This window comes from Abramis brama (assembly GCF_963993115.1).
Source record: "Abramis brama genome assembly, chromosome: 9".
NCBI lineage: Eukaryota > Metazoa > Chordata > Actinopteri > Cypriniformes > Leuciscidae > Abramis > Abramis brama.
Genome location: NC_139971.1, coordinates 28,115,298 through 28,129,947, shown reverse-complemented (window position 1 = coordinate 28,129,947; position 14,650 = coordinate 28,115,298). Strand labels below are relative to the sequence as shown.

At 38.7% G+C, this 14,650-nt stretch overlaps 1 protein-coding gene across 14 annotated transcripts in view; it reads left to right on the top strand.

The window, feature by feature from the left end:
• Nucleotides 1-14,650, top strand: part of frmd4a (FERM domain containing 4A) — a 158,533-nt gene that overhangs the window by 120,138 nt on the left and 23,745 nt on the right. For all 14 annotated transcript variants that reach the window (XM_084124349.1, XM_084124348.1, XM_084124338.1 and 11 more), the window contains exons 3-11: nt 4,442-4,536; nt 5,344-5,436; nt 7,792-7,876; nt 9,147-9,203; nt 9,637-9,659; nt 10,714-10,797; nt 11,218-11,283; nt 11,792-11,849; nt 12,086-12,172. In XM_084124349.1, coding sequence (XP_083980475.1) covers nt 4,442-4,536; nt 5,344-5,436; nt 7,792-7,876; nt 9,147-9,203; nt 9,637-9,659; nt 10,714-10,797; nt 11,218-11,283; nt 11,792-11,849; nt 12,086-12,172 — 648 coding nt within the window. The remainder of the gene's footprint in view (nt 1-4,441; nt 4,537-5,343; nt 5,437-7,791; nt 7,877-9,146; nt 9,204-9,636; nt 9,660-10,713; nt 10,798-11,217; nt 11,284-11,791; nt 11,850-12,085; nt 12,173-14,650) is intronic.

Here is a 14,650-nt window from a genome sequence, read left to right as displayed (position 1 = left end):
AACTAAGTTGTCCTATAACAGACGAACGTCGCAACCCCCCCCCCCCGACGGTTATGTTACGAACCGTCACATTTGACTCACGTCATAACCGTCATCACCAATTCTGAAACCGGCACACCCCTAATCTAATTATCTTAATGTTTATTTAGTTGATTGCACTTATTTGAGGGTGCTATTTGTGTGATGCACAATTGTTACCAATAGGGTGTTCCAAATCAGCCAATTATAAAGTTCCATATCTGAAGGTATACTGCCTTTGTAACCAATAGGCAACAAGGCCTCTCACTTTGCTTTTGAATGGACCCATTTTTTCCCATGCTTGCACCTCCTTCATAAATGCATTTACACTGGCTGTTTTGGATTAAACATGGATTATCTATAAATGCACCTTTTTGTTGTATGAATGCATCTACAGATGTGAATTCGTTCAGTGTACAAAGTAGGGCAGTATCTAGTCTGCATTCTTGATCAGATAACATGTTTTAACAGTGATAAATCCTCAACTAAAACACTAGTGTTACATTGTGTTGAAGTCATTCTGTGTAATGAAAGCTGACTCATCTCTCATCTCTGTGATCTAGACCTGATGAGACCTTACGGCGAATGTTCTTGTCATCGCTCTTCCGTCCTGATCAGACACCCACTGTTTAATTATATTAAATCACAACAGTCCGGATATTCTTCCTCTGAGCCACACGCGCTATCACATGCTTCTCCATGTGGAAACGTGTGTCTGTGATTTGCATCAACCTCTGTAAGTGCAATGGCAGAGAGGAGATGATAGCCATCCCACATTAAATCTGTTTAAACCATATAGCGCTCATATTGATGGCCCTCAGTGCACACTAACAGGATATTAATACTGCTTTATCCTTCTTATCATCACATTTCAAAGAGTCTGAAACATTATTATATCAGTTACTGTCATAATCAAGTCTGGAGGCTAAACAGAGAGAGAATGATGCGGGAAAAGATTGAATATACTGTCATTCTTTAAGTAAATTGATATGGTTTGAGTTTTAGCTCTTTTCATTTTCTCAACTGCACAAACACACATACACCGCCACAAATGGGTCAAGACTGAAGATTGCGGCCATGTTAAACCCACTTCCTCTTCTTACCGCAGACACACACTTACACAGTCGTTTTGGCTAATTGAGGAAGCAGGCTGTTTCACACCACGTTGCTTTGAATGATGAGATTAAATGTGCCAATTGATTTATGTGGTACAGAGTTGCATGTCTCACCTGAAGAACCAGAAGAGAAGAATCTCATAAAATACTGATTGGTTCATGTGTGAATAACCACAACGTTAACGCCATAAACGAATATCTAAAACAAGATGTCTTGCTGAAAGCTGGGTTTTTAAGATCAGTCCTGAAGGGAGGGTAGTGAATCAGAGAAGGATGGTAATTGCAATCTCAGCAGACTGCAAAGGTTTTTATTGGCAACTGCCTTCTAAGGCAAAATCTAACTGAAATGGAACCTGATTTGAGATTATTTGAGATGCTCTGCATAGGCAGCAACTCCCCTCGCCACACAAATAGCCCTCACGTGAGTCACACAAGACAGGTAATGGTGCTGGAATCCAGGAGGGTTTAGCATTTACAAACGTTTTTTAGCATCTCTAATGCAGAGTTTCCCAAACTGGGGTTCACGAACCCCTGGGAAGGGCACAAGGGAACTCAAGGAGGCTTTGTGAGTTGATAAAAAGCTAATAATTAAATCATAAAAATGTAACATTTAAATGATTTTAAATAATAAATAAAAAAACACAAAATCAAACAAACTAAAAAATTATGTTTCGAGTGACTTTTTACCAACATCAGTGAACTGTAAATATGCAAGTGTGTTGTTAAATTATCAAAATACTAACTTAAAATCTTACTTTAAGTAAATATTTTAGGGCAAAGTGGGTTCGGTTGAGAAAAAAGTTTGGGAATTGCTGCTTTAATGAGTAATGAAAATACATAGCACATGATATTATGACAGCAATTGTTCTTTCTTACTTGGATTGAACTATTTTGTTGATATTTTCTGTTTAATAAGGTATCTTTTTTGGCAGCATGCTGCTTATAGTCTGACCTGCACCTATTATACAGTACCTTTAAGTGCTGTCTAGGTAGGCAGCTCACTAGGTTTTGGAACAACTCACTAGGTTTTAAGAACCTACCTTAGTCAAAGCTTTAGCTAGAAGAAATACATTACAATTTAAAATGTAATAATACACAACAAAATAATGATGATCTTGTAATTTTAGAAATTCTTTCTTTCTTTCTTTCTTTCTTTCTGTAAGTAGAGGTTGTGGCAGTGATTGTACTTTTGCTCTAGATTTTGCTGTGCTATTTTTAGGGTGTGTGGGTGGGCTGGCTCTCTTATAAAGAGGGTTGTTGCGCACGTGTGTGTGTGTGTGTGTCTGTGTCTGTATTTATGTGTGCCTTTAATTCAAAATGGTCTGTGTTGAAACAGAAACAGTAATTAAAGTGTTTTGAAGAGAGGCTCATGCACACAATGTTTGTGCATATCAAGTGCACAATCACATCTTGTTGTAATTTGATTTAACGATTTTTCATCTTTCTCAGACTCTTTTCAGTGCTTTTTACTTTTGTCATTTTTTTTATTAACATATAATTTTGTAAAGAATAAGTGAATAAAACATACATATAAAAAGAAACACAAAAAACAATTTACAAAATGTGTATGCATACACAGCAAAACATTCAATATCGTCCAAAAGTTTTGGGTCAGCACATTCAGCAAGGACACATTGAATTTATCAAAAGTCACAGTAAAGACATTTATAATTAGGGGTGGGAATCACAGGGTACCTCACGATACAATACACGATACATGGCTCATGATACAGATAATATCATGATTCATGATACAGCAATTCTGCGATAATCAATATATTGCTAGACAATCCTATAATGATACTATGAAAACAAAATGCCTATGAAAAGGTTAAGTGCCGGTTTTCTCTCTTTATTCAAGTCCAAACTGTTAGAAAACAGCACAAAAAGTTTTTCAGTTTGTAAATTAAATTGAACATTTTAGGTAAATTAAACATTTTCATTGAGATCAGGTTGATGGCATTGCAAGTGACTTTGCATGTTCGTGGTTTTACAAGTGCACTTAATTTTTACCAGGCAGTTTTTGTCTATTGCATTGTCGATTTTGTTTGTCCCATCAGTGGGTCCAGATTTGGACTTAAAAGTGGCTGGGGCATTATTATTTTACTCACACTGCTGCCGCCATCCTATTAAAAAACTCTTTTTCTTAGGCTAGTTAACTTATGTTCACATTTCCTTCATCCATGTGTTGAGTACCACTTCGAGGAGGCATGAAGTAGTGACGCCAGGAAAATCTATTTAGAGAGCCTCATTTCATTAATTAAAATATCGATATTTGGCGCCAGCGTATCGATTCTTGTATCATATGGAGAAAGACAATGATTTATTGCCCTATCGATATTTTGTCCCATCCCTAATAATGTTACATAAGATTTCAATTTCAAATAAATGCTATTCTTTTGAACTTTCTAATCATCAAAGAATTACTAAGCAGCACAACTGTTTTCAACATTGATAATTATAAGAAATGTTTCTTGAGCAGCAAATCATCATATAAGAATGATTTCTGAAGGATCATGTGACACTGATTAAAATTACATTTAAAAAAATATTAAAATAGAAAACGGTTATATTACTGTAGTTTTGATCTGAAGAAATGCAGACTTTGTGAGCTAAGTTACTTCTTTAAAAAAAAAACATTTAAAAAAAAAAAGAAAATCTTACAGACTCCAAACATTTAATATGCATGTTTGTATAGACATAGACATAAAGATTGTCTGTCGATGTTGGTTGGTTGGTAAGCAGTACAGAGATGTCCCAGGATGCCAGTGATTTCAGTGTCTATGCTCAAAGCCAGTGACACACCCATGGTTTACCACACACTGGCTCTGACACACACTTTACACTCACTTACACACACACACACACACACACACAGGGAAAACCCCAAACTTGCAGGATCATAGACAGCTTGACAACTGGTGTCTCTCAGTTTTCCAGAATGTTCTGGGTGTGTGTCAGTGCTAAGTCTAAAACCTCTGTAGTTCGTTATTGAGAACCATCAAAACGATTTTCCTTCTTAAGAGCAAATATGCCAGTTGAATGAGCAAATTTTGGACATTACTTTTGCAGCAAATCAGGTTCTGTTCAAGATGCAACACACACAGACTGCAGACAGAGTCGACATGAAATTGCAGAGTCACTGCAGTGCATCAATACTCATCAGAATACGACGCTCACAGCCTGCCAACTCGTTGACCTTGTGTGTGTGTGTACCTGGGTGTCTTTGTCTGTGTGTGAATATTCTGAATAAAAAGATCTCTTTTGTGATGAAACCTAACTTCTTTTTTTTCTTCTCTCTCTCTCAGCCCAAGCTAATGGCGAAGGATCTTCTAGACCTGGTGGCGTCCCATTTCAACCTGAAGGAGAAGGAATATTTTGGAATCTCTTACGTAGATGAGACGTACGTATACCCAACACATCCGATGAAATACTACACATGCCTCTAACCTATGAAAAAAGACTGTCAGATGAAGCTATAGTCATGAATAGTTCAGCTCTCTGACTGTGGATGAGTGAGCATGCTGTGATAATGCCACTGGAGATGATTGGCTTCCCTCTTTCTCCCTTCTTCACTTTCTGCGACAACCAGCTTTTCATTTAGTGACACAGTGTGACCTACCGCTGTGCCACATTTGTTAGACGTATCTTCACATTATTTCTTTAAAGCACACTTAAGAGCAGCATCACGTCTGTTCTCGCTGCTAGTGTGCTTGGGGAAATGTGTTATATGTAGTTTTCAAAGATTTTGAAATGTTGTCTGGTGACCTTTGATCCGCCCGCTGATCCTTCCCAACAAAGGGTTGACAGTTTGCAGTCGCCAAGGACAACATGCAAATAGACAAATGGATTTCTGTCAGAAACAAGTGCACACACAGTGTGAGTTCAAGTTTTCCTATACAAATACAATTTAAAACACATTGTGTTGTTGCTTGTCAGTGGTACTTGCTAAGACTAGCATCAGTATTTTATAAATCAATGCAATACTTTCCTGAGTGCTTTTGTTTTTGTCATCACTGACTAGATTATGCATGGAAATGCACATGTGATGACATCTTGAACATAAAACATCCCTCTTGTGGCTCATTTTTCACATGATGTTTTTTAACGTTATGTGGTACTATGAATGAGACATTGTAAGATATGTTGCAAGACTTTTCCGGTTGCTGTAGCAGATACTATCAGTCATTTCTCTTGGGCTGTGTTTCAGGGGTCATTTCAGCTGGTTGCAGTTAGATCGTCGTGTGCTGGAACATGAGTTTCCCAAGAAATCTGGACCCATTGTGCTGTACTTCTGCGTAAGGTAAGTTCAATGGCAACAAAAACACAATAAACACGTTTCAAAATCTAGTGAGCTGCGTTTTTAAGCATCAAATTGGACGTTTGAATGCGCCTGCGAATTATCAAAAATTTAAATATAGTGGATTTGCTCGACCGCCATGAGTCGCCGCAAGCGGAGTGATACAAACGGTGAAACAGCTCCAGTGCTGATGCTGGGGGCATATCGCATGGCTGGAAAAGGCTCTCAGCCAATCAGATTCAAGAACGAGAAAGATTACCAGAAAGTTGTGTCTGTGTTTGTTTATTCTTTCAAATTAGCGGGGTCAGTAAACCACAAGCTCACTAGCAGTTACAGAGAACTTAGCCAATCAGAATCCACCATTCCTCTCATTAAAGGGTAACTAAACCCCTGGTCAGAGCCTGACTCTACCCACTGGCAATATTCTTAATCTGACCCCCACTCAGATTAAGAAGCCGCTGCGGTGGTGAGTCCATGCAGGAGGAGCAGCATTTAGCACTGCGTCGCTTTTCAGCGCGAGCTGTGTGGAGAAGCCCATTTCCACCTCTATTGCGTTGGAGAAGCAATCCCGCTTAAAATGCAGGTTGCACACTTGAGCTCTAGATGGGAACTCACGGTCTTCCAGGCCAAGTGCATGCAACCACTGGCGCCTAATTTCCAAGTCTGCTGGAAAGCTATGCAGTCCAGCAGTGCTGTTGCAACCAGCAACACTACACCTACGTACCCTCCTGACCACTGTACTAAATACAGATAAATCTACGCTAGCTCATCCAAGGGCGTGGTGAGCTGGAACCTGCTCACGTCACGCAGTACCGCAAACATCCACTAGGAAAATTCAACTGCAGTACCCACTGTTCAACCTGAAGAGGGCAGCACTCAAGACGTTTTTACACCATATATTGTAGAATTACAACACTTTATACCCAAATGTCAAAAAAGTTACTCGAATCAATGAACAGCACTAATAAAGCCCCATTCTTACAGATCATTAACTAAAAAAAGTTGGTTTAGGGTTTAGTTACCCTTTAACACCCCCAGCAATTTGAGCACCATGGCAACAGCAGAGTGTTAATCAGACTGTGTTTGAATTGCAGAGCATAAGCAGATATCTGCTGGGAGGATTGATTCATTTATATTTTAATTGCATCTGCTTCGAAATATGACCAATACAAAGAGCAACCCAGTATATTTATTGCTCATGTGTGTTTGTATGACTCTGTGTGTGCGAGAGAGTTATAGTGGGCAAATTTGTTTGCTTCCTCACAGTATTTTACCGTGTAAGTCGCAATCAGCACACAGTCATACATCACCACCCTCGCTGTGGGTAGATGCTGGTTTATTGCTGTCAAGCTCTGCATTCAAATAGCTCAGCAATTGTTGGGACACATTTGGATTGCTTTTCTTTCTTTCAGTCTATTCCACTTGCATCACTTTGCTTTTCTGGGTCACACACAGACACAAACACTTAAATGCACGCATACGCACGCATGCATTTTGCTTTAATAGCTGCGTGCGGAGTTGTATGTCTTCTGCTTGAGCTATTGCATGTCAGTGCAGTTTGAATTAGAGTGAAAGCCCTGTTTTAATGCATGCATGATGTCCTGTGTACATCAGTGTGTATGTGTGTGTTATCCTTTCTGCCTGTGATTGGGCTATTGATTGGAGAGAGCTAAAGTCTTTGATGCGTTTAAGACTCTGTCTCACTCGCATCTCAAATTAAACCAGCTGTCAATGCTGTTTTAATCACTTTGATCTCTCTCACTTTCACTCATTTTTTCTTCACTGCCAGTTACGTCTTTACACAGTCAATGGATTCAAAGCATATATCTTTGTGTCATGTGTCGTAGGGTTCATTTTAAGTTTATTGTGTGCATCAGTGTATGTTCAAGGTCATATACATTACATGCATCTGTACATATATCTATTTATGTGTGTGTCTGTGTAACAGTCCATAGATGAATGTCACAGCTTGAGACAATTACTTATGTGTTTGTTTGTTGTTGTAGTTCCCGCTAACTCTAATCTGAGTGCTAAATGAAGCTTGTACAGTGGAAATTGTTTTCTTTTTGTGGGTTTTGAGAGGGATGGAGACAGCAAGAGGATATAGCGAGTGTTCATGATGCCCTCTAGTGATTGGTTTTTGACTCTGTGTATACATTTTTTCTTTTTCTTCAGTGAGTTCATTGAATGACCTGAAAAGTGGAATCAGAATTGGTTACTCATACTGAACAATTTTGAATCACATTCAAAATTCACAACACTCATTTTAATCTGTTAATTTTTAGTGTGTATATTGTATATAAAACTACTGTCTTCAAAACTTAGCCATTTTTGATGAGTGTATTTTCTCTTTTACAGGTTCTACATTGAAAGCATCTCTTACCTTAAGGACAATGCCACAATAGAGCTGTTCTTCCTCAATGCAAAGTCCTGCATCTATAAGGTAAACTGTTGTCACTGCTCTAACACTAGAGGGCAGTGTTAGCTACTACCTCTTTGGTTAAGGTGCATACATTTGTTACCTCCATCTGTTCTCATGGAGCATCTTAGTCATAAATGCCATGTAACAAATCACTCTGAAGCTGCCTGGAAAATGACATCATGACAACACTGATTAGCTGATGGCACCATAAAAACATGCAGATTACCAAGCTCTTCTCTATCGACTATCCTTCAGGCACCAAACAGCATAAAATAAAATGTCATGATATATACATATGTATGTAATTTATGTATGTATGTAAAGTTTTTTGGTTTTTTTAAAGAACTGCATTTAATTGATCAAAAGTAATCATATATTTTGACATTGTTAGAAAAGATTTATATTGCAAAAATATAAATAGGCTGTTCTTTTGAACTTTCTATTCATTAAAGAATCCTGAAAAAACAATATATCGCAGTTTCCACACAAATATTAAGCAGCACAACTGTTTTCAACATTGATGATGATGACAAATTTCTTGAGCACCAAGCTAAGCTTACGGTACTTAAATTGGAACGCAAAAGTCCACACTAGAGAATGATTTCTGAAGGATCATGTGACACTGAATGACTGCTGAAAATTCAGGAATAATAATTTACATTATAAAATATATTAACATAGAAAAAAGTTATTTTAAATTGCAACAATATTTCATTATTTCATATAAATGCAGCCTTGGTGAACATAAGATACTTTTTTCAAAAACATTTGATATATAAGTTTTAAAATGTTTCAAAAAGTGCTTAATTCTTCCAAAAACATTCTGTATTTGTGAATGTCATTTGTCGCATACCACACATTCCCACCATGAGCTCATTGCTCACACTTTACTTTAGAGTCAGCTTCCCAATATATGCCAGTACTGTGTGTGTGTGTGTGTGTGTGTGTGTGTGTGTGTGTGTGAGAGAGAGAGAGTGACATTCCTGAAATTCTTGTGTTCTGCAAAGGTAATGAATCACTCCGTTTGTCTTGGTCATTTAAGTAGTAAGGACCCCCTACACTTCAATAACCCCTCATCTAAAAAAACCCATGTGTTTGTATGTGGCTTTGTCCTGCTATTGATTACACAGGAAATAGCTGAAGTGATTTAGATAGACCCTTCAGTGATAAGTCAGCAGATCAGGTCATTAAAAAAGAGAGAGATAAGATAAGAGGTAGATTAATGGAGATGTCCTGTCTGCTGTGATCCTGAACCTAACTCTCTCGTTCTTTTTTCTCTGTCTGTCTCCAGGAGCTCATAGAGGTGGACAGTGAGGTGGTGTTTGAACTGGCCTCCTACATCTTACAGGTAAGATCATGTTGGACTGTTTATCACCTTCATGAACCCTGCACTGAACTTTTAGGAAGTTCAGGACGTCTCAAACGCACGTGTGAGAGTCATATTCCGGTCACTACAGTATTTCAGCCTGACAGGGTGCTTTATTTTAAATCTAAAACAGGATGTTTCCTTTGTACTGTAAGTTAATCATATGAGGGAAGTACTTTAGAGAAATACGGTGTTCCTTTATGATGTGTATGTGTGATCCAGGTGTTGTAGTATCAGGTATGTTATGAGTGTTTGACCTTTCAGAGGATTCAGTCCAGATGGCTGCGATTGCATTCCCCACTGAGACACACATGCACCGTTCTGTGTATCAGAGGATACAATCTCTCCAAGCGTTCTTGTCTACCAGCAAAGACTCATTATTGATTCTAAAATATGTCATTTTTCTCTCCCACAGGAAGGTAAAGGAGACTTCACAAGGTAAGAAGTTTTTTGAATGAATGAATCACCTTCCATTGACCCCCTTTAACATGCACACACTATCAGTGTGTCATTGCAGAGTGAAAGCAGATCCAATTTGTGGCATATATCAAACTCTCCTTCCCACATAAGCACATGAACACGATTCAAGAGAGATGGAGAGAGAGAGGGAATGAGAGAGATATGGGGGTGTGAACCCTGGGAACGGAGACAGAGGGGAGGAAATGGAATGCAGAGGATAAACAGTGTTAAATTACACACACTAACCTCTGGCTCTCTCCATTACATACACACACACACACACACACTCTTGAAACACTTTCTACACACAGTATCTCAGCTACAAATCTGTCACATGTGCATCCTTCCAGCTTTACTCTGTCACTCTGTGTCTGATAGTTTTCTTCGACTCTATTTCCTATTACACTTCCTCTCAACCTCTCCAGCGTTCTGTGTTTGGAGTGGCACACTACAAGTATGCAGCTTATTTAGTGTGCACAATATGCACATTTTATTATCGTGAAATACCCTGATAGATTTTGCCAAAATGTGAAGAGCACATTGTGAGCGATAATATACAATTTAACCTTCCATTTCAGAAATGAACTGGAAGTGATATCAGATGTGATTTTAATATCTAAATCTTGACTTATTATTTGATCAACATTTTTACATGAATTATAAATAGTATAACTAGTCATGTGACAATTATTATTATGTATGTACAGTTATTATTACAATTGCAATTATTATTATTATTATTAATTCAACTTTACATAGCATGATAAAGAGAAATAATTAAAGTCACACAAGAATAAGGAATAGAAACAAATTATAAAAAGTTTAATAATGGATTATTATTGATAATAATAGTATTCTATAGTATTATATAGTAATAGTAATTTCTTATTATTCTTATTATAATTTTTTTCCTGTGTATTTAATTATTTCTCTTCGTCATTTGCCGCCTTCTTGCTGTTCTGTGATTCTGATTGGCTGATTCTTTGCCCTGTTAAGTGGTGCTCTTTCTGAGCATTTTGTGTTATTTTTACAGTAATGATGTTACTAGGGCTGATCTGAAGAAACTGCCTGCACTGCCTACACAAGCACTGAAGGAGCACCCTTCGCTCGCATATTGGTGAGAGACACACACAGCTGTCAGCTGATAATGAAGAGGTATTAACAAGATGTATCTGCTCCGTGTTTTAGAGCACCATGGGAAAGGATTCTCTTGAATAATTCGCTAACATAATTGACCTCAAATTTTATTTGATGCGAATGAAGTGTTTCACAGATGCTGCCGTTCAAAGGCGCACACACTCACTTACTTACACATTCATATTGAACAGGCCGGTGCACTTCCTGTTCTAAGAATGAACTTATCTCCTTCATGGTGTTGTGTTTCATTGGCTGTGTCTCTGTACATCTGTAAGCTCTCACTCTTGTCTGTTTCGTGTTCCTGTGGAATTAAAATAGGCTGAAAGCCACATTCTCATGAACATTGTCATCTGTTGCCTCTAATTGTGTGTGTGTGTGTGTGTGTGTGTTTGTATTGCAGTGAGGACCGGGTCATTGAGCACTATAAGAAGCTAAGCGGACAGTCCAGAGGCCAGGCTATCGTCAAGTAAGACAGCAAGAAACAATGTTATGTCCAAAATGTTCCATTAAGTTTGATGACCAGAAAGTGTCCAAATGCTTTTCATCCTAACGGGATTGTTCACCCAAAAAATCTAAATTCTGTCATTGTTTCTATCAATTCTGTCATTCCAAAAATGACTTTCTTACTTCTGTTGAACACAAAAGAAGATTCAGCTGTTTTGTCCTCATTATTAAAGTCAATGTATGGCGACACAAACCTCAAATATCAACATGTTTGGTAACAGTGTGTGCAAGAATGAGATTTAATGATTTGGAGTCCATTGACTTCATAATGCAAACTGTGCTTGTTTTGTGTTCTTTCGATTCAGTATCTAATGCAATGTCATTCATGCATTTTAAGTGTGCCTGAAGTATCCAAATCCTTTTTCTACTTCCGAGATCCACTCCCACGTGTTTTCTACTAATGCAAATTGTTTGCATATGGAACATACATAACATATTGTCGATGATTTCTTCTTTCTTCTCTCTCACAGTTATATGAGTGTAGTGGAGTCATTGCCCACATATGGAGTGCATTATTACGCTGTTAAGGTGGGTCAGTCTGCTTAATTTATAAGCACAGCCGTCAGTCCACACACACACACACACACACACACACGTATGTTCTCACAACCTGCAGTATCGGCACTTTAGTTAAGTGTTAAAGGATGCTGAAGACTCTGTGTGTTTAAGATAATCATGCTGTCATCAACCATGAGCTGACACTACTCATCTTATCGCTGTGTGTGTATTAATGCTCTCTTTTTCTCTCTCTTGCTCTCTCTCAGGATAAGCAAGGTATCCCATGGTGGCTGGGTTTGAGTTATAAAGGCATTTTTCAATATGACTACCAGGACAAAGTCAAACCAAGAAAGGTAAGACCGTCTTTCCTCTGTGGACTTACAACAGTTTGACTTTTGTTTGTCCTCTCTTCACATCTCTTCATCTCCATTATCTCTTAATGGTTTTACTTCCCTGATGTTAATTAGTAGTTCTTGGTTTTGCATAATTTGTCCTGCACCATTTGTGCTACAGACCTGAACAATCCCTCAACTTGTTGAGGAGAGGTGTCCCATTACTTTTCTACACAATCAGACTTGTGATTGTCAATTGTTAGGCGATTTTTTTGACTTAGGCAACCACCCAAAACCAGTCACTTCCCTAAAGCTCTTATGAAGCTTTGTTTCTTCATGAGGGAGAGAAAAAAATTCAGACTTCTTCTTTAAAACTCTCTGCTTTGCAGAAAATCCAGTGGATGTAAGCAGTTTTCCTGTTGCTGTGTTTTGAAACTTAGTGTGAGCTTCCTCAAGTGTGTGTTTGTGACTATGTGTTCATCACCTGGTCACCTTTGCTTAACCTCATGACATCATCCATTAGAAGTCTGACACTCGGGTGTGGTGACCTCAGAGAGGTCATGACCTCTGGCAGTCTGACCCCATGTAGCGGTAACTTTAGACAGAGATTCTCAAACTTCCAGACAGACAATCAGTGACACCCAGTAACTGAAATGCTACAAATTTCAATCAAGTCTCAATCAAAAGAATCGCTTGCTGTCAGAATGACTTTACTTCAGGTGTGCGCCCCGCTAGCTTTGGTTTTCCATTCTCACAGCACACACCCGTGTTTAAATTCTCTCCAAAGGACAGGCAAAAACTTCAGCCTGTGGTGAGGAACAGAGAAACCTTTCCGCAAACCGCAAGCTAAAAATAGCTTTCAAAGCAGAACGTCCAGCCAAGCGAAAAGCCAAACTCAGGCCTATTTACAGAGAAGGATCTGTTACAGAAAGAGAGTTAAAATGAAACGACGCAGCAGAGGTCAGCTCAGAATGGAGGGAAGAGAAACCAGCGAGAAGAACAAATGCATCTGCAAAAAAACGCCACAGATGCAAAATAAACTAAATTATAGTTCCACTGACAAATCCACCTAAACCTAGATGACAATTTAAAGGGATAGTTGAAAGTCACCATTTACTCACCCTCAAGTTGTTCCAACCCTGTAGGAATTATTTTCTACTGCAGAATGCAAAATAATATATTTTAGAGAATATTTCTACTGTTTTTAAAACACGGAGACATTTTTCAAAATATCTTCTTTTATTTTCCACAGAAGAACGAAAGTCCTCATGTTTGTAATGACATGAGGGTGAGTAAATAATGACAAAATGTTTAGTTTTGTATGAACTATTCCTTTAATTACAGTGGACAATCAGACGTCCAGTCCTGCATGAAATGCCAGTCTGCTACTTTCTATTGATCTGATGTTTCAGATGGCTCATTGCCACTGATGTTCTCATTACACAGCTTGTCTCCATCACACATGCACGTTTTTGTGTTTTGATGATAAGCTTTCATGCGCTAATAGTTAGTGGCTGTTCTCCATCTGTGGGCAGTGTGTGGGACTGAGATATACAGTTAAAAATGCCACACACTAAAAGTTGCAGACTTAGTGAGTGAGTGGTTGGGTTTATTTAATGATTTTCAAACTAATTTAAACCCTCTCCTAATGAGAGCATCTGTGCCAAAGTGTGTGTGTAAAGTTTTACAGAGGCGTGACCAGTATATTTGTGGTTTCGTCATGAATTGTGGTGCCTGTGATTCTCAAGAGCTATTGTCCTCTACCTAAACCCCCTCCAGCAGCCTCCCTGACTCCAAAACCCGCAACAGGAAACCCAGCAGCAGACACCCGCAGGATTACTGTCGCCCTGACAACACAAAACATGCTGGAAACATTAGTGCGTCTGACGAATCCGGGACCACTCCCCAAAAACTGGCATGTGTGTAGCTGTTTCTGATTCGTTTGGATCAGCTCATTAGCTCCAGTTACTAAAAGATTTGTGCCTTATAAAACGTATGAACAGCAAAGCAAATATGAAACGCGTTATAGTTGCCTTTCTAGCCAGATGTGATTCTATAGCTATGAATCATGAGATTGCAACCCTTGAGTCACCGGTGATTGTTTTCATCCTGTCTGCTGCTGGTGACCTTTGACCTCTCCAATGCCCTGTCTTTTCTCATAAGCGCTCATTATAGCTCTGGCTAAGTAAATACCATGCCCCCCACACACACAGTCTTCCTGTACTCTGTATGTGTGTCTTTGTGAGAGAGAAGGGTTGGGGGTTTATTGTATTATTCTGTGTACAGACAGACTGCAGGGTGGGCGTTGTGCGTTACATTAAAAGGAACAGCAGTGAATGTGAGTCATAGTGATGACACACCTATGACATTTACTAAACTCCCTTATATTGGAACATTCTGTGTGAGCAGGTTTTGGCCAGCTAAGTGGTTGTTAGCTGTTCTAAAACCTAGTTGGCTGCTTATATAGGCAAGATTATAAGGCATCTTGTCTCAATGAAA